The sequence below is a fragment of the Dermacentor andersoni genome, chromosome 2, assembly GCF_023375885.2.
Source record: "Dermacentor andersoni chromosome 2, qqDerAnde1_hic_scaffold, whole genome shotgun sequence".
Classification (NCBI taxonomy): Eukaryota; Metazoa; Arthropoda; class Arachnida; order Ixodida; family Ixodidae; genus Dermacentor; species Dermacentor andersoni.
In genome coordinates this window covers 23,893,006-23,917,539 of record NC_092815.1, presented here as the reverse complement: position 1 = coordinate 23,917,539, position 24,534 = coordinate 23,893,006, and the positions used below count along the sequence as shown (strand labels likewise).

Sequence of the window (24,534 nt, the reverse complement as noted above, 5' to 3'; positions counted from 1 at the left end):
CCAGCTGTGTTTGCCACTTCACAATGGCGTCGTGCAAGTTGCAGCCGCCTGGAGAACATGTTTTCGCGTTTTGTCTGCGGCTGCGCGCGGAGAAAACAAAACAGAAAAGAAAGCGAAGAAAGAAAGAAAGAAAGAAAGAAGGAAAGAAAGAAAGAAACAGAAAGAAATAAACAGGGAAAGAAAGGAAGGGAGGAAGCAGCAGAAGGCGGAGAGCAGTACACAGGCAGCTGTGCACAAGGCCAGAAAAGGGCCATGAAAAGGCACCCGGCTCCGAACACTGCCATCCCACTTATAGGCAGAAGATGGGCAAAGAACAATGGCAGATACACAGAAATGTACCACCCTAAATTCGCCTGCTTCAGACGTCTAGAGAGCTACTATGTCTAGGATATACAGACGCCATATAGGCAGCCACGAACGGGCGTGAGCGGAGACACGGCGCAAAAGCGATAAAATAAAAGGACTCAATTAAACTCGGTCGCACTCCTCACCCCCTAAACAATTATTTTACGGCCTCGCTGGCAACTCGCCAACTCCTCCCACAATACAGGCCCGGCGTACAAGCCCTTATTGATCGCTCGGGGTGATACGGAAAAATTCCCTGGCTCCTGCGCCGATCTCATGCGCACGCGCCTTTCTCCGCCACCCTATATTCCCCTCGCATTGATGCGCAGCAAACTCGTCAAGTATATCTGCGATATGGTTGCCACCTTCGTAGCCGATATAGGCCTTTCTCTGCTCTTTTTGAGACAACCTCTGAGGCGTCCTACCTCACAGGCTAGGCTGGCCGAAACACGCGGCTTGATTGGACTTAGGCTGAAAGAGGTGCGCGTACCCGCTATAGACATTACCATTGGAGAACCCCTTGAGTTTGGTCCACGGGCGGGTGAACAACGCGCACGTTCTGCTATGCTTTTGATAGGGGGCTCACGCGGGTTTACATCACTCCAGAATGCATTATGGCGACTCCAGGAAGCTCTTGTTTGAGAGGTCTACAGCCGCAGCTAGACTGATAAAGTGATGAATCACCGCCCAGGAGTCTGCAGACAACTTTTTCTCCCGCCGGCGTTATACCGCAAATACCATCCCTACGAATGCTGCAGAAATCATTGCGTGCGCCCACGAGCAGCGTCGTGTGCCTAAGCAAGTGAACTCACCAGCACGCCTCCTTCAAATCTTTGGGGTCCGAAGCGTTGAACGCCTTTTCGGTAACGCTCCTCCTGAAGACGTTACTGCACAGGTTTGTCTCCTGTATGGCTGTCTCCACGAAGCAGGTCTGCGCTGGCGGCGTGGGCGACAGCTTCGCGTCTTGCACCAGCGTCACTAGCGACCATGCTGCAAATGAAGAAAGGAAAACCGAAGCTGTAGGCACGTTAAAGCACCCAAACGAATAATAGAACTATGCGGTGCTCGTTAAATGTGAGTTCGACTTTGTGCGTCGGCTTGTAAGCCAACATCGCCTGGAAGAGCCAGACAAAATTGCTCTTGAACGTGAAATGTTGAGGGCTCTGCTTTTCGATTGCACAACCTGACGCGAACTTATGAGTGCAAACCTTCACAAAGAGCACTACACGAACGTCTAGACACTGCTGCGGTCGAGCAGCCCACCATCTGACCTTAAATGAAGACGGATCGCCTATTACTTTTAGTCAATTTCAGAAGCTCTTTTATCACGTTCAAGACAACTTTGGGGCAAACTTGAATAAGCTCGCCTTACTGGACGGCGAGCTTAAAGAATCTTTTACAGCACTTTACCTTACCATGCGTAAAATCCTGCCTAGTTGGTACATCTATCTGGAAATATAAGTGGGCACGCAGGCAGGGACCGTTAGGGTCTGTGCACGTCTTATACGTGCTTGTGTGGTCCCGTTCATTGGCGCTAGAAGACTGGCTTTTTAGGTACCAGGAACAGCATTACAACTCTGCAGTACAGTTGCATTACAGCTGCATTACAGCCTCATTACAACAGCTGCATCAAAGAGGAACAGGCGAACATTATTACATGAATCTGCATTAAGCCACCATATTTTAATTATATGCTCATGCTATGCAAACAGAAGAAGCTGCCACCTTCTGAGGATAACAGATGTTTAACAAAATAACAAGGAACTACACGACTCCATACTTTTGGGAGCGAACTAGGTGCAGTGCCGATAGCCGCAGCGAGGCCGCTTTTCTTCGGTTAAATCTTCACACAAGCACATCACAAGGTATCTATGCCATATTAAATATGTGACACCATACCACCATGTGTAGAGACATTCATTGGCATTCGCTACATCAAATGTTTCGGGCTCACCATTTATCACACAAGAAATTTGGGTGCCCCTAACAGACAAATTGCTTAGCGGTGGTAGCGGTGGTGGGTTGCAGAAATAGGCGTGCTTAGCTCCTGTGTTTTCCTACACGGCTACCAAAGGCGCATGGGCCCTCGGCATTCTTTGAAAGCATCGTTCTCGAGTTGTGCGACCGGCCTATAATATACTCACACCACTGGCAACTTGCCGCAGAGTCCTCCTATCATGACATCAAAGCGTCGCCATATTGTGCGAACGTTCCTTCATCATGCCCCGATGATGTCACCGTAGTGATAGAGTTCCCTACAAAAATTACTAAACGGCAATGTAGCAGTAGTGTCTACGGCTTCGGAAAGTATTGAGGTTCAGACAGTACGGAAATGATTGGTATAGCGCATGGATTTGCCTAAACTTCGCCCTTCTCGCTTCAAACGACACTGTGATTTAGCAAATTGATCGTTTTCAAAAAGATATTGCGTTATAAATGCAACATTTCGCCATAGTTAAGAATGTGCGCTGAAGCGCAATGCCCATGCTTACAGAAGAAACTGATGTCTTCGAAATTTTCAGATATACAAAGCGCAATATGTAGACCCATAAAAACGTGTCAGGCCAAAAGCACGAAGATGAGACAAATCGAGGTATCATACAACTCATAATTCTTATAGTGCATGAACGATCGCAGTGCCAGATGTCTTTCTAAGATTTTGTGTGTGTGTGTGTGTGTGTGTGTGTGTGGGCGGGGGGGGGGGGGGGGTGAGCTCTATGCTGCAGACATTGACGTATAGCTGCCACGCGTGGCCTACGTTTCACGCAACAAAGACACGGCGGCACTGCAGCCCACACCTGTTCCCGGTTGAGGCGATGTCACTGGCTAACTCTAACCGTATCGTCCATGGATTTACCGAGGAACAACGCCGGCAAAACATTGGACGAACGCTGCCTCTTCAGCCAGGACTCGTGAGCTTTATTTCCGTTCATTTTTTGTCGATATTTCGCTCGCGAGTACGCACCGCGTAACGTGAGACGCCCCGCCTGCATCGGCCGCACGGGCCAGCAGAATGCGCCCGAATGTCTTTCATCGCGGTTGCAGTCACGGTGCAGTGCGCGATGGACCGCTATCGCAGTGCTCAGCTTGACATTTACCGCCGCCTCTGTGAGGAAATACGTGCGCACAGAGAATATCCTCCCGACAGGCAGTCCATCAGGTAATCGATTCTCCTAATGCGTGCACTGCCCGTTATATACCGGTACATGAAAATGCTGAAGATACTGCGCGCGACCTACTTATGGACATTGACTTCACGAAGGAGGCGATGTCACACGAAAACAACAACAACAACAACAAAAAAGAAGAACGCTAGCCGGAATTGACGAGCACGACACGAACAGCTGATACAGTGGAGATCAGTACTGTGGTATAAAGGGGGCACGTACGGTTACGTGAGCTCAGCACGGAATCGGAGTCCTTGAAACATACGCAGGTCGTTAACGGTGTTTCTTTTATGTTCTGGCTTGCTTTCTCAATATTTAGCTCTCCTTCCCATTAGGCGGCAAGTTATTGTACTCCGAGCCGATCGATACGTTGGATCGATATAGAGCCATAAAGAATGGTCTAGCCTGCTTGAGCATTACTCACAACGTGATATTCAAGCGAAACGGGCTGCGCATTGGCGTGCGCTTTAAACGCAGAAAGCCACCAGAAATGCCACCATGTTGGACCGCAAGGTCAGATGCAAAGCACTACATTATCCAAGTACATGGTTCCAACATACAAACAACAATAAATACGTTTTATATATTATTGAAAAACTTAAAGGTCAGCTTATAGAAAGTTTGTCTCAACAATAACCAAGTGCGTCACTTCATCCACAACGTCTGTGCAGTGCCATAGAAGCTATGCCTCTCCTATAGGAATCCCTGGTTAACATCAATAATACTTAATAGATTAAGTAAAATGGATAACTTATATAAAAAAAATTAAAAGGCAACCATTTATTTGCCGCTTAAAAGATCGATATAAACAATATTGTAACACCTTGAATGCACCGATGAAGAATGAGAAGAAAAGCTACTACCAAAATGAAATTACTCGTTCTGGTTCTGACCTAAAAAAATAAACAGTAGCTTTTGATCAATTCTTTTCTCAATAAACCTATAAGTGCTATTATAACTAATATTACTCATGAAGGATCCATTATCTCTAGCCCAGCCGACATCGCTAACGCATTCAGTGAATACTTCTCCCCCCACCATTCCTGTTCAATCTACTCCCACAGGCAAACTTCGTCATGGTGGTCATTCATTTTTTTTGTTTTCCCCACAATTCCGGAAAAGGTAAGGAGTATAATAATAAACCTAAAATGCTCTAGTGCTGGTGTAGACAATATTCATGCTAATCACACAAAATTGGTTGCTGATATCATTGCGAATGTGCTCGCCTTCATAATCAATCTAATTCTTCAAACAGGTATATTTGCCAGCACGTTAAAAGTAAGTATCGTAATACCGGTATTTAAAAAGGGTGATAAATCACTAATTTAGAATTACAGATCAATGTCTGTTCTTCCATTTCTTAGTAAAGTTATTGAAAAACTAATCCACAATCGTCAGCCTAGCTACCTCGAAAAATTTAACTTTTTGCAGCGTAAACAATTTGGATTCCGTCACGGATATTCAACTAACCTAGCTCTTGTTAACTTCCATGATAACTGCAAAATCGGAATTGACGAAGGTAACTTCGTTAGTTCTGTTGTTTTAAACTTCACTAAAGCTTTTGCTACAATTAATCAAGCTATTTTATTCTCTACACTTGTCTCTTATGGCATTGAAGGAACCTTTCTAAATCTCTTTCAAAGTTACCTATCTGATCGTGAGCAATTAATATACGTTTCTTGCGTTTCTTCTAACAAGATAGTAATTAACATCGGGGTTCCACAAGGCTCAATTCATGATGCGCCTTTATTTTTGTTATAATCGATCTAGCTAAATGTCTAACTTTACCAACAGAATGCATCCTATATGCCTATGACACCCCTCGTTTATATACGGGTAACTGCTTAAAAAATCCTATAACTACCCTTAATGCTGATCTTATAAATATCTCTCCTCGGTGTGCTAAAAACAAACTAATTAAACTTTCCGAAACCAAGTTCGTAATTTTCAGTTCTAGACGCAATAATGATTCGCAAGTTCTGCCAATTTTTATTGAGTTGCATGTTACTTATCCCTCCAACCATTGTTCATTCCTTTTAGTGTCAAACTTGACTCACGCTTGAAATTTACCTTGCACATCCATGAACTACAAAGAAACTTCATACGGGATTAGAATTCTACTCAAAGCTAGGTGTTATTTTGATTCACATTACGCATTCATTCATAGCCATCTAAACTATTGCATAACTTCCTGGGGTCAAACCTATCGCTCTCATCTTTCGTCCTCGCAACATGTTCACAATCAAGGTATTCGTATTATTACTAAGAGTAATCACCGATCGCATGTTACGGAACTGTACCGCGATCTAAACATACTCTGCATTACTAATCTTGTGAAATTCAATGTTTGCGTATTTGCATATCGAGCAATTAAAGACCATCACCTTCTAAAGTTTGTTTTCATGCAATCACTTACTAAAAGAAGTTACACACGTTTTTCTCTAAACAACTTCCTACTTCGAAAAGTGCGTACAAACTATGGTTCCAAAGAGTTGGTTTTGCTTTGATTAAATCGCGAAATTCTTTGCCTTATAATATTAAAGCTGCTGTTTCCGTGGTCATCATTTAAAGGTTTGCTTCGTGATTTTGTTCGTAACCAATAACACAATTTGACAAATGAAATAACATGTCCTTTATCGTTTTTTTTTTTGCTGAATAATGACTATGTATTCATTGATTGCAATTGTTTAATCACTGAAATTATTATCCTCGCCTAATTATTTCATTAATAATTGTGTTACTGTTGGTATTTTATTGTAACTGTTTTTATTACTCGTTTTTGCTTTTTAGTAGTTTCCATTTAACATATCATAGGAGGTCCTCCTACAGTATTTTCTCTATGGGACCTCTTTCTGGACAATATTATACCCACCTTTGTATGTGCTTTTTATCAGAATAAACTTCATACTTCGACGCTTCAAACTTCAAACGTGGTAAAGCGAGTATTGGATCGAGAACACCTCTCGCCTAATTTCTCACACTTTGAATATCACGGAGAACAGTTTTTTTTCTTTAACTATAAGCTGCAATGCATGCTTAGTGTTTGTTTATAATGAAGTGATATACATGTATTGAGCTATATTCTGTATACCGTTTGTTCCACGTCACTTCTGCCAAAACTTAAAGATATACAAGTGCTGTCGCTTAAAGTAAGAGTATTCTTTCTTGTATTTCACCTTAACTACATCATTAGTTATTAGGTAATCAACTTCTCAAATATTGTATTCAGGTCAAAAGCGTCAATAAGAAAATTGTAGGCTATCCTCAAAAATTTCCGATCCAGCTTTCTGTTGACCAATAAATTGCGCGGCACTGTTTCTTGTTTCGCGGGCTTTCTTTCAGGCTTGGAAAAAAAAAACTTTTATGTAGCACGTAATGAGGAACAGAGAGTTGGGTCGGGAATTTTTCAGGACGGTATGGAATGTTCTAGCTGACAATTTCGTTCTGAATATAATAATAGAGAATTTTATTAATTAATAATAACTAATTGTGTAACTAGGACAAAATACGAGATAATAGTGTGACATGCTCCCAGCTATACGACAAACAACATTACTTTGGTTTTATCCAGCTACGTGGCACTTGCATACTTTTAAATCTTGGCACAAGCTACGCGGGACACGTGGTATATTTCGTCACATGAACTGGATTCTTGTAGTTTTGTCAGTTCATCATGGGGTATTTGTGATTTGTTTTAAACGCATTATAGGTAAACATTTCTGTTATGTTGGTACAGCGTGCCTGCAACTTTAGTTCCAGGTTCCGTCAGGCATTGCTACCTTTTGTCTTCCCTTCCTCTACACTTGTAATGAATGAATATATATGTGTAATATTCAAATCAAATAAAACAAATTGAATGTGCTGGTTTCTCCCGCCTGCCCGGTTATTGGAAGGAAGGCTATAATAAAAACAAATCAAATATCGAATGTTGACTCGATGAAGAAACCAGGTTAACTCTTCCGTTTAAGCTACTGGCACGCTAACGCAAAAATTTCGCAGCGAGGTTCTCTCATTCCGCGATTTATTTGGCTTCATACCACGTTTAAGTTGCAGCCCTTGGTCAGGAATAAATCAAGAAACATAATCTGCACAGAGTGCAGCGTGTTTCACGCGGTTTCTTTCCCCCAAAAAGAAAGAAAAAATGCATTTACAGTCCGACATTACAGCAGACGACGTGCAGTCATTTATTCTGGCCGACGTACTGCATACAAGTATGGCATTAAACCAAATACAGAGCGAAATTCTGCCTCTGAGCAGAATATGAATTCTAACGAGCCAGCAGTTTTAAAGGAAGAACCAGGTCTTTTCTGGTTCCATCACCCACATGTACACACCATTTCGTAAGTATGCAATGCGGCCCACTGTCAAAGACCCCACATGAATGTGCGGCTCTCACTTTGCTCGCGCTATAGCTACAAGTGCCGGCTAGAGCTATGTCAATGCAGTGAGTAAATCTGCTGAAAAATGCCACCATCCGCAAGTTACTCGCTGCAAAGACAGGCGATCGTGTACCCTTTGCAAGAGATGCAAATTTGCACATATTCTACATACATGTGTTCCCTTTAACCGCATTCTACACGATAGCGGCAAACAGTTATCTGTTGCGAGCTGATAAGAGCAAAGCCGAGTGCATGCACAGCACTGCCGGCTCACGTTACACTGCACAAATGCAGGCACAGGACCGCAGTTAGCAGGTTAAAGCGAAATATTTTAGGAATTGATGCAAGATGCACGAACCATCAAACGACACGCGTCGACGAACATCAGTGCATAAGAGGTCTAGCGGCGTCACTGGAAAGCGTCACCAAAAGTCTCCATAATATCAAGGCTACGTTCTTTCTTAAAGGCGTATGGCATAACGCCGAATGCGAAGTAACTGCCGAAGTCAAGGAAGCGCAGACCGCCTTTGTAGCTCTGCTATGAAAGAAGTAACATGCGAATAATGCGTAGCTTTATGCAAAAAAAAAAAAAAAGTAAGGTGCCTCTGAAACTACTGCACACACGTTCCTGCTACTCGCCAGTCGCCACAGCCATAAAACATAACGGAAACGTGTACCCTCGCAGTTCGTCTATACATATTATCACGTTGTAGTGACAAGGTCGATCCAAATGGGTCGCGAAGCTTCGGGCGAAAAGCGGTTGAGAGCCAACTGTCACCGACATCAGCAAGCGTGGTTATATATGGGCGCAACGATTGAATCGCGACTATGTGAGGATGAAACAAACGCCGAGAAAGAAAGAAAAAACTCGTTTTTTTTTAATTTAGGGGAGATACAGCTTAATTCATTCAAGGAAAAGACCATTCTTATTCAATTTTATATACGTGTGGCGAGGAAAGGAAAAAAAACCAACTATTTAAGGGAAAATGACACATCCACCCAATCGTAGCAATTGCTATAAAGGAAACCCATACGGGTTCCTCGAAAGAAAAGCTTCGCAGTTGAAGAAAAATTCGTCCTGCTCCGAGACGGACTAGCAATTGCTGCGATTGGGTGGATGTCTAGTTTTCCCTTAATTAATTACTTCTCTCCACCTTGCGGGTTTCCGCAGAACTATTACGTCAAAGAACAACTATATTTTACTCTATCATTATTAACTACCTTTTTTTTTTCAGCGCCCGCTATAAAAGTGGGCGCCGCTATCACATACTATGCAATGCAGCTCTTGAGGTGTGAAGAAAGGCACGTTCGTAAAGTTCACCTGTTAAAATACGCCCTCTCACACGTTGTGTTGTTTTGCTCGTCAATGATTGTTTGAATTCTGGCGACACGGGTGGTTTCGTCGTTTCTTAATGTCTTCAGTCAAAAGTAGTGAGTTACAACCCCCAAATAATTGTTTAATTTAGCTATTTTCATGCGGCTACACTAGCCGGCGCGTTTGGCCTCTCACCATGCGACCAGCACTCTACACCCAAAGCTTTCGTCGGCCTGCAAAGAAACGATGTTCGTGCCGGCGTGCGGTTTCGACATCCACACGGTTGACATTTTGCTGCGCCGCTTTCCGCGCTGGAAGCTCGAAACGCCCATCGAGTCGAATAGCGGGGCCTTTAAACATACAATAGCAGGCCACCAAAACAAATATTGCACCTTGGAGAACAAAAATGACATCACTTCTGTTTTTAACGGATACGGCGCCACAGTATTTTTCCTTCCGGTGGAAGTGTTCCTTTGTCACACAGATGGCGCTAAGCCCCATGAACCACTGATGAATCGCCATGTTTTGAACGTGTGGGGTTATCGAAGCTTCCGTACCAGGTACCTTGGCAGTGACGTTGAGAAACACAGTAGCAGAAACTGTAGATCACGAAACTAACTCTATTGCGTGAACTTGTGCCCAGAAAACAGGTTACACTCAGAGCACAACAATCGCTCCGAGCACAGTCGGCGACCGTCAAAAATCTCATTTGCGGGTCAAGTGCCTTGGCTTTTAAACATGACTCGTCGAGAGCTCCATGGTAATCGCTGGTGCCCGCGTGCCTTCCAGAAACTACCACGCAATTCGTGTTGCGCATACAATATGATTATAACAGGTTCGGCGAGAACATACACAACAGAGAGAATCAACGATAACCTTCGAGTAAGCTTAAAATCACGCAGGCACGTCTAGCACTCAGCGATAACCTTAAGTTGTCAGCGGGTGAAATGCAGCCCCCGTGAAAAGGATATATAAATACACCTGTTAATATTAATACGGGCAAAAGAACTTGCTTGCTCTCAAAGACAAAGTGTTATAGTATTCGAAAACAGCAGACACCGCGAAAGCGTTTTGATACTTCCTGAGAGACACTGGTCACAATGATATATATTAATTAGGTTGTATGTTGCGTCTTATAGTGCGTTTTGTGCATGTTGTCCGTGACGCGCAGTGTGAGCACTTCATTTTATTTCTCGTCATTCCCATCTGAACTAGCACGCTGGACGTAACTCAAGGCAAACTTCTTCAGGATTCATTAAAGAGCCTCTCTCTCTCTCTCTCTCTCACACACACACACACACTTTCTCTATCGCGAACAGCAAGATTTACGCAGCTAACCAAAAAAAGAAAAGCAAAGAGAGATCAATGCCCAGTGGCACAGCTGCTCCAACCAGTACGAAACTGCGCGAAGAAATATATCCGCTGACGACTCTAATCACAAGCAGTGATGGACAGAGGGCTGTGTGATCACTTCATGCGCTTTCGAACATAGCCAAGCCACGATGGAGAAAAGGTTTCTTTAGCTGCGGAGCAGGAACCATGCGGCGCAAGCGAAGCGGTCCCGGACGGCGCATCCTCAACAGCGTGCAAAGCTGCGGATGCTGCGGACATATGGGTTGACCTCTTCGCCTCTCTCATTGGCGCCTTCACCGACGTCCCTTACCAGCTCTCTAACACGTCCTTCGCTCTCTCTCTCCATCTTTCGCCCATTATCTCGGTTCTTGTGGCTGGAGCTTGAATGCACAGGGGTGCCGTTCTTGGAATGACCACCATTCCGAGCCAGAGGAGAAGGCGACGGAAGCAATCAGTGGACCGTCGTCCCTTCCGGCAAACTGCAGGCTGTCCACTCGCAGGGCAAGGTCATCATATCCAACCCAATCGGCGCAAATGGAACGTATTTTTCGACAATATGGACACCGACGGGGCTTTCGGGTATAGGCAGCTCTGCAAATTTATCTATTCTCGGGGTCGCGAACTGTAACTTGTGTAGGTTCTCATAGCTTGTATATGGAGGTAACATGTAGACCATGCATATCTCTCATACAAATATTACTGGGGGAAGCCTAGTCCGGCTAGAATAGTCGCTGAATTATCTTTCGTATCCTCTCATGACGCTCAACGATCTGGTACAAGTTCGCATGCACAATAATACTAAACACATCTATATGAAACGATGCGCTGAAGGACACGACGATCTCCTTAAAGCTTACGCGAGTCATTTCAAAAGAACTTTATAGCATCATAACGACGTGCACGTTTTGGTACAGGAATGAATATACGATGCTCGGTTTTATCACACTGCCTGATGCTTTGCAGCCATCTCCGGCGAAGACCGTGCTGCGCCGAGCTAAGCGCCATCACGAAGGTACCAAAAGGTGAGCGGTAAGCTAGAAGGCATGGGTGTGCGGATTTTTTTTAGCGAGTTTCAAAGATCAGAAAATTTGCAGCTTCATTCCATTATGGCCAAAAACACCATCTCTCTCACAATTATATATGGTAACAAAATATGCAACTTCAAAGAAATCTATTCAAGTCACCACCATAGTCGCTGGCAACGAGTTATAAAAGCCATCGGAGATCTGCGCAAGTGGTCTTTAGAACAAGGCACTTCATCAGAAATGTCACACACTATGATACTTGGTTATCCACGTTTCTTTTTTGCCATTTGCTCCTCAGCACAGATAATTTCATATTAGAGCGGGGTGTCAAAGAACTGGCACACAGCGAACTGAGCTTTTTATCGTGCCATCAGAACTTGGTGAACGCTATCTACGCGCTTATACCAAGCTCCGAGCGCGTATACCATCATCGTGCCTTGTTTCGTTCTACCAGCAGTTCAGGAGCATTCACAACTGCTTCAACGTCCTTGCATACAGCGAACCAAGCCTCATTTTCTTTCTAAACACAGCCCACACAACCACGACATTTGCAGCACTACGGACAACGGCGGATTCAACAAAAGGCAGGACGTAACTACCTGTTTTACAAGAGTTCGTAAAATTTCGTTATGCAGTGGACGCGGCGCTCTATGCGAATGTGTTTCTAACATTTCTCATGGTTGCGTAAAGTGATTTCTTGAAAATGTTTCCGAATGTATTTCTAAAAGATAATTACACGTAACACGTACTATCTTTCTCGAGAATCGAAAAGAAAAAGAAAAGGGGGGGGGGGATATGGGCAAAATTGTGAGAGTGAAGCGATGCGTCTGTTTCTTCTTCCAGCGGTTACAGAAACATTTATCTGGCGTTTCTGTCTTACGATAAACATGCATACATTTGAATTCTCGATTTAGGATAGCTTCATGAAATCGGTTTCGGATGTATCAAAATATAGAGCTTATTGAACGAAATTTCGTGCATCATGTGCTTCGTTATCAGCGGGTTCGACAACTCCTTCGTGCTGTTAGGTATGGCCGTACGGGGTGGCAACGTGCCAGCTATTTTAGCGCGCTGCACGTGTTCCAATCCAACCAGACGGGGCGCACTTCAGAGAACTGCGGATAACCGGCAGCCACGTGGCGCGGGGTCAGCTCAGGAATGTGGTACTCGGCAGCGCCACCCTTGACGGAGCAGAGTTCTACGAAGCCCTCTGACGTCGGCTCCGGACCTTTACACCTTGTGTGTGTGTGCAACACGAGTATGTGAGCCCGCCTCCTCCAAAAGGGCGGGTCATCTTCGGTGACGTCGAACGGTGACGTCTAACGATGACTGGACGAACGTTTCCGTTCGCTTGGAATTAAGGGGGGGGAGGGCGAGAGCTTATAAGCAGCGTTTGTCGGCTGCTAGAGTGTGCTCGTTGTAGTGCTCGTCGTAGTGAGCTGTGTGCTCGTTGTCATGCTCGAGATGTACTAGTGAGCTGTGTGCTCGTTGTCGTGCGAGAAATGTACTCGTGAGCTGTGTGCTCGTAAGCTGTTTGCTGTATGCGTCGTCTTGTGTACTCCATTTGGGAGTCACGCTAGACTGTCGATGTATGTCTTGTTCAAAATGTAAATCCTGCAAGTAAATTCCTGCTCGCCTAGCTCTGTCGCACCAAGCTCCATCCCTACGACTACGACCGCTCCAATCCCTACAGTGCGGATGAATGCTCCAAATGCTGAATCGTGACTAAGACTTATAAGCCCAACAGAAACAATTCTTAAGAAGACGCAAGAGCAGAAGAGTCGCGTTATGAAAGCGAATGGCTTCCTTTCGAACACAATGTGACAATTCGTAACGCTTTTATGCAAATTATCACGCCAGAAAAGAGTAGCCATTGCGGCCTACAGGCGCTACCATCTCCTCAAACACAGTTTAAGAAAAAAGAGAAAATAAAGTAAAATGGGACGCAAACATCTACAACATGAACGACAGAGTAGTCGCTGTGCCAGTATCCCTCACAACACCAATACTTAGAAAAAAGTAGAGCAAGCTAGCCTCAGCAAAATATCTCACAAGCAACTAAAAATCTTGTCAAGGCTTTTTAAAAGAGTATTATGTTTTGTTTCTAAGCTGCCTCTATTTTGTAGAGAGTTGACTTTCTGTTATCGAGGTTAAAGGAACGCATTGGAAAGACTGGGAGCTCTAAAACAGAACCTTCAGCCGTTTCGCAAACCTTGTTGTCTCTTCGCAAGTGTCCTTAGCCATTATTAGATTTGGCAGACGTAGCTGTAGAGATGAACTTGGGACGACAGGGCTAGGCGAGCAGGATTTAATTGCAGTATTTACATTTAAAACAGGACATACATTAGCAGTCTAGCGCAACTCCCATATGGAGCCCGCAAGACTAACATACAGCAAACAGCTTACGAGCACACAGCTCACTAGTGCATTTCTAGCCTGACAAAGAGCACTCAGCTCCCGACAACGAGCACGACACGAGCACCCTCTAGCAGCCGGCAAACGCTGCTTATAAGCTCTCCGCTTGACGTCATAGTTCGACGTCATCATTCGGCGTCACTCTTCGAGGTCCACGTGGACGGAGTCCCAGTGGACGGAAACGCTCGTTCAGTCATTGCAAACTTGCCGCCGCCCCGCAGTACGGCCCACACACACAAAGGCACACACGTTCGAGCCTGCACACACAAAGGCTGACACGTTCGAGGGCCCCGTGGACGGAAATGTTCGTGTTGCACGCACACACAGGTGAAAAGGCCGGACAGTTCTCGGTACCGCCCAGCTTTCGGTGCCGACGTCAGAGGGCTTCGTGGAACTCTGCTCCGTACCGGATGGCTCGGCCAAGTACCAATTTCCTGAGTTGATCGCGCGCCACGTGGCTGCCGGCTCTTCGCAGTTCTCCGAAGGGCGCCCCGTCTGGTGGGCTTGGGACACGTGCAGCGGGCTGAAAGCTGGCCCGTGCGGCCATTCTTAACACCATTGACCGGCCACCTTTGCTAATAAGATTTCAGCACAACGGCTGACTGCCATCTACCCTTATTAGAAGATTTAGCGTAAGAGCTATTTTTGTTAATACGGGCCCTGATATGATAAATTTAGCCTAAAGATATGGGAATGCCCCGTAGCTGGACAGAACAAACGTAATGTTGTTCGCCGTCGCTTGCAGATATTCAAACAATTTTTTTATTTCGCCTAATTACATAATTAGTCTACATTAATTAATCAACTTCTCAAATATTATAATTAGATGAAAAGTGTCAATGAGAAAATTGTTGAGCAACATGAAAAACTCCTGATACAGCTTTTTGTTGCTCAATACATGCTACATAAAGGTGTTTACGATCGTGAAAGAAGCCCGCGAACGCATGCAAAGTGCCTCGATCAGCCTGTCGGGCGCAATTTTGACTGCATTTGCGGGCTACCTTCACGCTCGGAAAAACACTATTATGAAGCACGTATTGAGCAACAAAAGCTGTATCGGGAGTTTTTCATGTCACTCTACAATTTTCTCAATGACATGTTCTAATCTAATTATAATGTCTGAGAAGTTGATTAGTTAATTAAGACTAATTCTTAATTAGGCGGAATGAAGAAAATAATTCGAGTATCTCCAAGCGATGGCGAACAACATTACATTGGTTCCGTCCAGCTACGTGGCATTTGCATATATTTAAACCTTGGTGCATGATAGTTGTGGTACACCCTGTGTATACAATGCGAAAAGCCCGCGAACATGAAACTACCGAAGCTAGGACTGTCGCAAGGCTGCACTAAAATAACACACGATGGACGATTTCCTCAGGAAGCATGCATGCTCTTCATCAACGTAACAGCGAGGCGAAACCAAGAAGGGTATTTTTGACAAGCGAATGAGTTCATCCTGCGCCAATTCCCAGAATCCCTCCCTCATTTTGAGCTTTTCCTGTAAGCACGGCGAGCTGTGATCGAATAAACTAAAGGTACATATTTCAAGACACACATAATGTACAGTACGGCTCACCCATACTGCAGGGACGGTGTAACAACAGGACAATTTGCGCTGAAATGAGTGAACGAAGGACAAGGTATATACGCGCTTGACACGGCTCTGCAACCTGACCTCACTTTGCACGGAGTGCGTGATTAAAAGGAGGGCGAGAACGAAAATATCACACGGAAATTGCGCGAGAGCGCTCTAATTAAAATGGCCTCAAGCATCGATTAAACCGCTTAACGTGGACCCGTAGTTTGGCGGGACGATGATCCCGTACGCTTTATGAGAGGTGGAAGGGGAAATGCGCATAAGCGATCACCGTGCTTAAAACGCCTGCTCGCCTCGCCGGCCAGAAAGCGCGAAGTAAAGCTGATTGGTTTGCACACTCTGGCAGAAGGGAAAGAGGCTCGAAGACACTAGGAGCAAGACGAGTACGATCTGGTGCACTGCGTAACTCCCAGAGCGCATTACAGCCCGGTGCTTGTGGTCGCTATCCGAAGAATTCGGCTGCGCATGATGGAAGACTCCGCTATCTGCGAAATACCACCAACGGCCCCGCTAAGCCGAGGCGACAGCATGCATGCACTGATCCTATAGCGGCGACCGACCGACAACGCACGCTAGTGTGAGCGTCGTTATTGCCTTGAGGAACGGGGTGCGTTCAGCAATTTATGTTCACGCGGCTCTATGCGGCGTCCCTTTTATAACCGAGAGAGAAAGTTGCGCCTTTGTTTTTGACTGGGAAAACCGGAGAAACTAGGCGGCGCAGCTCAGCTCACACAGTGACCATTCTGAGGTAAAGCGTCGCCTTGTGTTATTCGCCAGGCCGATCGACGAGGGGTCAGAGCTTTGCCGCACGCTTCAGTATATGGTAACATTTACAAAATATATTTATGCAATTTACTTCCAAGTTCGCAAGATTTTAATAGCTCGTACAAAAGCAATGAAGATCCGATATTTTGCGAGTTTCTGACTTTCCACTTTAGAGCACCATTTTAGGCTGAAACTCAACTTTTAAAGAAGAAAACACGATAAAGAAAACACAAACCGCGCTCCGCACAGTGCATACAAAAGCTCGTTTCACACACACACACACACACACGCGCGCGATGTATGCGGTTGCAAGAATATTTGGAGCAGATTGTGCAAAATACGGAATCTTACCTAAACCATATATCTATGTAGGGACGAAAAAGAATAAATAAATAAAGGCATATGTCCTATACTGAGGAACATAATTATAACTGCCAAGCATACCGCGCGCACACCTTGTATAGCACGTGCCGAAGCACATCCATATCCCCTTAACGATTGCAGAAATACGGCCTTTCCGCCACAGCGTAAACGGTCTAACGCCAATTTCAACAGTCAGAAGGAAGAGATCAGATTCCGGCAGAGGTGACACCGTATTCGGCTGTGGTCGTAGGAGATTCGCCTATGAATACGACGCCACAAACGCTTTACCACGTGTCTCTATATGACGTGACGCTGCCTGTGCCTAATAATAATGCAAAGCCTACGTGTAGAAGTGAATTGAGCAATATTGGCCATGCAATGAAAGAACCTGGCGTCACGGCGATTGCTGTAGCTGTTTTCATAAACTCAAAATGAAATACACATGTCAGGAAAAACAGAAGGCCACTCAGAGTCAACAAAATTTTCAACGCCATAAATGAGCACGACAGTCGACGCACTCACAACACGTTGCTATACTTGAGAATTCTTTGTTTCTTACAGCTTCCGTAACATGGGAAAGAAGCGAGACCGCATACTCGGAACTGCATTTCCCTCTGATTCCGCCGTACTGGTTCGACGGTTACAACGGTTACCACGGTTACGGTGCAGTGGCTAGCTACGGTGTTCTGCTCTTGTAGACGACGTCACGGGTTTGATTATGCGGGAAGCGGTATGTAAAAACTGCGGTATAGTGGTTTCAGTGCATGGTAAAGAGCTCAATGTAAACAAAATTAAACCGGTACTCCGAACTTCACCGTTTCGTATAGATTACGTAACCTTAAGACGTTTGTTAGATGAATGAATGAATGAATGAATGAATGAATTCCATTTCACTTTTCACTAAGCGTGTGATTAATTTTGTGAGGATCCTGTATTAAAAATCGCCTGTAGAAAAATAATGCTAAGAGTAAGAGAGAGAGAGAGAGAGAGAGAGAGAGAGAGAGAGAGAGAGAGAGAGGCCTTCACGGTCTTAAACAGCCTTGTGAGAACGAGAGCCTTCCGAGATAGGAGGGCGCAGTGAACAATGGAGGACAAGAGAAAATACAGCGCACGAACGAGCAGACGCGCACGCTTAATCGTCAGTAGCCGATATTTCGATCGCCAGCTCTAGGTTCCCGACCCACTTCGGCGCTGATGGCAGCCGCGCACGCAAGCTCAGAGGAAGCACTGCACTGCGACCACAGCCACGGCTAGCTATACATTTCTGAAGAGTCGCTTCGCATGCAGGGCATCAAATACAAAGCCCAGAGCGTGAGCCTGCTGCTGCCTCCTGATCGGCACTCGACATAAACGGTCTAAATGGCTTGATAAGGCACAATCACACCGGGGCATGGCGGAAGCTCGTGCTGCTGCTCAGCGAATGTTCGCACGTGCAGCGCGAGCGGTTTTGGGCGCATGGCTAAAGCTTGCAGAGCACGCACCACCAATAAGAAGTTGACGTGCCAGATAAGGCAGCGGTAACGGCTGGGATTAGGGGCAGTCTAGCACGCAGTCCGAGTCCGAGAAGCGCAGCCAGATAAGAGCGCACAGAGACGTGCGACCTTCGATGCCGGGGCTGTATACGCGCATACCGTGTCAGGCGCGTCTGCGAGTGGTGCGGAAAATCCGTTTTATTTTGTTTGTACGAAAGCATTCTCCGACAGGGTTCACTGATGCGTTACTCGTTCGCTTGCGTCGTTACACTGCGCACTCCGCTGAAGTAAATTATCCATTAAAAAAATAATTTAGGCATGGAGTTTTACACGCCGAAACCATGATCTGATTATGAGGCACGCTGAAGCGGGGGACTCCAGATTAATTTTGATCACCTGGGGTTCTTTAACGTGCACCTAACTTTAAACACGCGTTTTTTTTTTTTTTTTCATTTCTCCCTCATCGAAATGCGGCGGCCATGGCCGGGATTGGACCCGCGACTTCGTGCTTAGCAGCGCAACACCAAAGCCATTAAGCAACCACGGGAGGGGGGGGGGGATATATTTCTTTTTCCCCACGTGCAACTTGATATGCGACGGACAGTCAAGTGGGGCAGTATGGATCGGGATGTCTGATCTGATTTTGGCTTCTATATACTCTATGATGATGATGACGATGATACTCTATCCTCTTGGTATAGTACTGACAGATTACACCTTAAAGTTCACTTCAGAAAACTGCTCTAAGAAAGACAGGAAACCAAGAAAACCGCCTCGCGTGGCGACGGAACTCTATTTGCAGCCATTTATTACGGATAGATGCAGCATGTAATGCATACGGCCATGGTCCGACCACACGAGGCGCACCACGCGGTAAACGTTAGAGGTCCTGCCTAAGCGAAATGAGAAATGCTAAAATGCAGGAAGATTATCATGACACCTTACATTAAAAAGGGTCAGAGAGGACTGAAAACATGAAGTAAAAAAAGTATGTCTGAGTGAAAATGCGCACATTTGCACCAGAAGAAAATACTGTCGGGATAATTAATCCATGATCAATAACTTTCAGTGCATGACAACGACACAAAGTGAGGCCCAAACGCAGGTATACAGCGCTATACCCATGTGTATGTTTCACTTTGTCCCATTGTTGCGCGCTGAAAGTTAAGGCACGTCAAATGTCAATCGTACAACACGTTTTCCTGAACCACCGCAGCAGTGCATTAGCAACGTTTTGCATAGCGATGCTTGAATCTTCAGTTCCTAATATATCGCTCTGCAAACGGCTTCTAACCTAAGGGGAGAAGGGGGGAACCTAGTATTCGAAGGCACAGCAGTGTCAGAGGTCTCGTATAGTTCCATAGCAAGAGCAACAGATGTAGGAGGTACAGGAAGTCACTGAAATTGAAATTAACATTTAATTTTAACGGATAAAAGGTTTTTGCCAATTTTGCCAATTTTCTAGTCCGTGCAAGCTTCTTAGCACAGGTAAAAAATCAAACAAACAGTTGGCTACGCTGCAGATCACTGTAGTCGGCAATCAAGTTATCTGGGCAGAGAGAACAGCATATGTGGCTTCTACATTAGCTTCGCGCATGAGCTCTGTTGATGCCATGGTTTTCGTGTTTGCAATGTACGAAAATCCGTAACGAGCCGTGTGATTAGTCGCATCAAATTAGAACACAGTGGTCATTGAAAGAGCTAAAGGCAATACTACAGCACCGCGCATCGTTTTGAAGGAATCCAAACATGTTGAGACGAGTCAACTAATAACTTGCTTTGTATAAATCGAGACAACGAATTCACAAGCTGCCTAAGACGAGACATGCTTGCTCCACGGCTGGTAACGGTTGTGTATAAGTGACCTCTGCCGTATGTTTGCTCAGGAACTCGATCGTCTGCGCAAGAACTGCGGTCCTGCCAAACAGGAATCATTAAGACGAGACTTCATTTCCATCCTTCGTTTTTGCTGTAGACTGTAAGAATTGTTGTTGTCTCTAACAATATTCGGCGGCCTCGAGCATGCAGCGTAGATCCGAGCGTGGAGATGTCGACAACGTGAACAGCGGCCGCGCGGTTCCGTGTTGGATCCTTTTCTTTTTTCCTTGTACGCTTTTTGTATGTTCTTTGTCGGAGAGATCGCACACTCACATTGTATTACGTCAGTTATAGCACCAAACTTCTTGTCTCTCGCTAGGAAGAAAGCTAGAAATTGACATCTCGCTTGGTTTTCTGCATTTTAATATTTCTTTTAAAGAAATGCAGTTGAGGACTTAGCTGTTTCTGAACGATGAGCAAGGAGAATTTTTTTGCTGATCACCGTGGCGTTCCTTCTAAACGCTAGTGCACGTGGCGCCGAGTCGCGCACCGACTAAGCGCAGACAGATAAGTCCAAATCACGCACACTGTGCCCCAGGAAAAATGCGAAAATTTGAGGAGCGTTCCAATCTTGTTGGAGGCGCCAAATGTATGTTGAACGGTGGCACGCAACAAAAAGCACATTTCCCGTACCGTTAAGCGCCATCCTTGCCACGCACTGAGATGCTGATGCCATTCATATTAGCGACCGCAGTGTTATTGTTACAGGAAGCCGTATTGATGAACACGTTGGTTATCCTATTTTCCGTTCTCGAGGACACCATCATTTTTGCTCTCCGTGTATACTCGCGTGTGTGTTTTACGTTTTATCTTGCAATAGCAACAAGCTGACCAATAACCACCTTATTGGGAAGTTTCACAGAAACGGTGGTTCAGCACAGTTCCTGAAATAAAGATTCGTCCCTGAGACAGATGTGGCATGGCGGCGTTCAGAAATGCAAGCCTCTCTGCCTAGGTCTATCCTCATTCTCGCACACGCACCGCAACTCGTGCGTCGGAGGAAACTGCTAGTAGGGTGTGCCGACATAAGCAAGTAAGCATTTGGAAGAATCGCTAACCTGCTGAGCATTACTATATGCTTGAACCGTTTCGTGTCGAACCGATAACCAGTATTATTTTTGTTGCTTCGGGTGCGGGTTTATGTCGATATCCTGATTTTTACCAGCTGAGGTTCCTTAACGTGCATGCAATGCACGATGGGCGACCGTTCTTGCACTTCGCCCCCGTCGAATTGTGGCTGTCTCGGCCGGGCGCTGATACGGCGACCTCGTGTTTAGCACCGCGACGTCATAGCCGCTAAACCACCATGGCGGGTAGGTACTAACAATCATTATGGTGGAAACGAAACGCGGAAGCATCAGTGAACTGTCGTTCCGGGGTACGTTGTAGAAAAAGAAACAACAGCGACTTGTAAGAATTGAGTAAGTTTGTAAGCACAAAGGAAATCTTATGGCGTTTCGAAAACTGCGCAACCAAGGCCACTGCGCTGAAGCATACTCAAAACTACACTGTAAGCGAAAAATGATCCCTCGATAATATACGGCCGCTGCCTTCGTTACGGCTGCCAAGTGCCGTCGTACATAAGTACGTTTTCCGCGATAAGTTATGCATACAATCGTGCGAGTGGCAACACATCTCGCTGTAACGGAGATCCCGGAGCCACATAATTCTGTAAACTGAGGAAAAGAAGTGAGGAATGGAACTGAGGGACTGAGCATATTAGTATATGAACTCAAGCGCAAGACGGCACCACACTCAAATTCAAGTGATATATTTTCCTGCGAGGATATCGTATATTTAGGAGGAACGTGCTTCGTCGCCTCGTTCGGCCGAAGGCTCAAAGAATGGGCGCTGACCATACGGCAAAGGAGAAAAAAAGAAGCATGCAGGCAAAGCATGGTCGTCGTAATAAAACTCTTCCCAGCTTTTATTTTTCAAGCAAGGCCGAATAACGGCCCCTTGGGCACTGAATCGTCGTTCCCTGTTCAGTAGGCTTAGCAAACTGGTTCGTTTGACCTCAGCAGCCGATGGCTGCCGCTGTGGACCCTCGACCACCACAAAAAGAAAAAAAAGCACTTGAAGAAAACTTGGTTGCATGTATTGGTTTAACGTTTTATTCATGCAGTCTTTGAATAAATTCCTGCCAGATTCTGTGCTGACTAAATAAGTACATAAACAAATAAAGGAAGAAAGGAAGGAAGGAAGGAAGGAAGGAAGGAAGGAAGGAAGAAAGAAAGGAAGGAAGGAGAACAAAAAAGAGCTGTAGTTTTCTTCAATTTACGACCGCCTATCACGGTCCATAACTGCAATACTCGGCGTTTTATGACTGACGAAAGCGCCAAAGTCGCATTTTCACGTCACTGCACTGCGACATAGCAATAGCAGTAGAAGAGCAACACCAAGTACGTAAATGCAAAGTAAGATATTGTAAGAGAAAATGACGCACGAACTTCATGGCAAAAACAATGGGCCATGAGCTAACTTGTAGTGTCATTGTAGTGCTAACTGTAGTGTATTGTAGTGTCACTGTAGCTAACTTGTAGTGCTAACTTGTAGTGTCATTGATAAAGACTGCTGCTTAATCCTGTAAACAGGACAAAGTTGCAAAAAAGTCGAGCAACAGAAGAGTTCATGCAGGATAGAATTTGACGTTTTTCTGCAGCCACAAGCTAAGTCACGCCTAGCCAAAGAACGACCGCCTGCAGGGTAAAAGCCGTGGGTGCTCAGTGCCATGGACAGGCATAGGCGACAAACGGACAGGGACACCCATGATTGGGCAACGTCGCAAAGCGCTCGCACACGCGCGCTTACAGGAAAGGACAGAAGGCACGGCGTATACGGCAAAGCAGAGGGGCTCCTCGGCTGCAGAAGAATCGAAATACAGCGAATCGCCGCTAGAACTCCTAGGTAACGTGTATACGGAGGCGGGTTTTTTTCCTTTCTTTCTTTCCATTTCGCTTCTCTCGACGTCAATTAATTAAAACCCCCGAGGCAGGGCTCCGTTGATTAAGACCGGTTCTCTCTCTCTCTCTTTTTTTTTCTTCCGTCGTCTCGCGAGACAGAAATAAAAGGGCAGCCTCGAACCCAGGGCTACACAGTCGCCGCGCCATTAAACACACGCTGACGACTGTGCTGCAGAAGCAGGGGGCCATTCACAAAGGAAGAAACCCACGGGAAGCTGATTATTTCCCCGCCGTGTCCTTACACAGGGGCTGTAGTCAGGGACCGAATGTACTAAACGGCGGAACAAATGGCGTTAATTTAAGGACATTGGCTGGCCGAAAAAATTCTAGTTACGGTGGGCAAGCTACCAGCGTACCACAAGAGCCGCATTGGGCATGAGGGCCGCATACGGGTGCTTGGGCACCGCGATATCTCGAAGGACGATCAATGGCGCTATCGCCTTCGTCTCTTCTCTCTTTTCTTCGCTTCGTTCATATCTATGTTTAATTGCTTGTCATGTATTTATGCTCATATTTTATTCAAATATACACCAACCTGCCCTCTGCTACAATAACAATTCTTATTTTCCTCTTTGTAAGTATTAACAGGAAGTGTCGCCCTCAGCCTTTGATTATGAGACCTTCTTCTGAATATATTCCATACCTAAATGTACTCATATGCAGTAAATATGTACTCATATGCAGTAAAAGAAAGAATAACGAAAAAAAGGGGAAACGCTAACTTTATACGTTTATTTCAGTGCGCGCGGTGCCCCCTCCCTTCCCCCATTTAACGCAGTCATGCAAGCACGCAGGCACACCCGCACGCACGCACGCACAAACAAACAAACAGATGGACAGACACGCACACACGAAAGCGCACAACAACCGTCAGCAACTGTCGGCCTGTTCTGGAGATTTCAAGAAAGTCCGCAGGTCACTGAAGAAGAAAACGATGCAGGCAGGCCCGATAATTACGCAACCGGACCTGCGTTCTATATATGGAACAAGGTGGAAACAGTCGGTATAGAGATATACATTGATGCCTCAGTTACGCCTCCTACGTACGTGCTGACGCTGGAAGAAGCGTTATGCTTGAACAGCACGCTATTGTTCAAATGGGATGCAGGAAAGTGCACATAATTACAGTAAGTCGAGAACGACGTACTTGCAACCTCACACTTGAACAAAGCCCCGTAATTAAGCATGGTTTCTTACGGAATATCGCAGAAGAATGAAGATATTAATAAAGGGAAAATCAGACATCCACCGGTTCGTAGCAATTGCTACAGAGGAAACCCGTACGGGTTCCTCGAAAGAAACGCCTCGCAGTTGAAGAAAAATTCATCCTAGTTCGGGACTCGAAACAGGGACCACCGCCTTTATTAATTACTTCTCTCCACCTTGCGGGTTTCCGCAGAACTATTACGTCAGATTTAACAGGGATAAGCGGGCTAGTTGGTGGTCGTTAATGGAATGCATCATGTATCCGCGCCTGTCTTGTGTGTTCCTTCC

The 24,534-nt window shown here is 45.5% G+C and overlaps 1 protein-coding gene across 1 annotated transcript in view; it reads right to left on the bottom strand.

Moving 5' to 3' along the window:
- Positions 1 to 24,534, bottom strand: part of LOC126542817 (uncharacterized) — a 491,679-nt gene that overhangs the window by 54,140 nt on the left and 413,005 nt on the right. Inside the window, exon 2 of the mRNA XM_050189927.3 lies at positions 1,158 to 1,335. Within this exon, the coding sequence (XP_050045884.1) occupies positions 1,158 to 1,335 (178 nt within the window). The remainder of the gene's footprint in view (positions 1 to 1,157; positions 1,336 to 24,534) is intronic.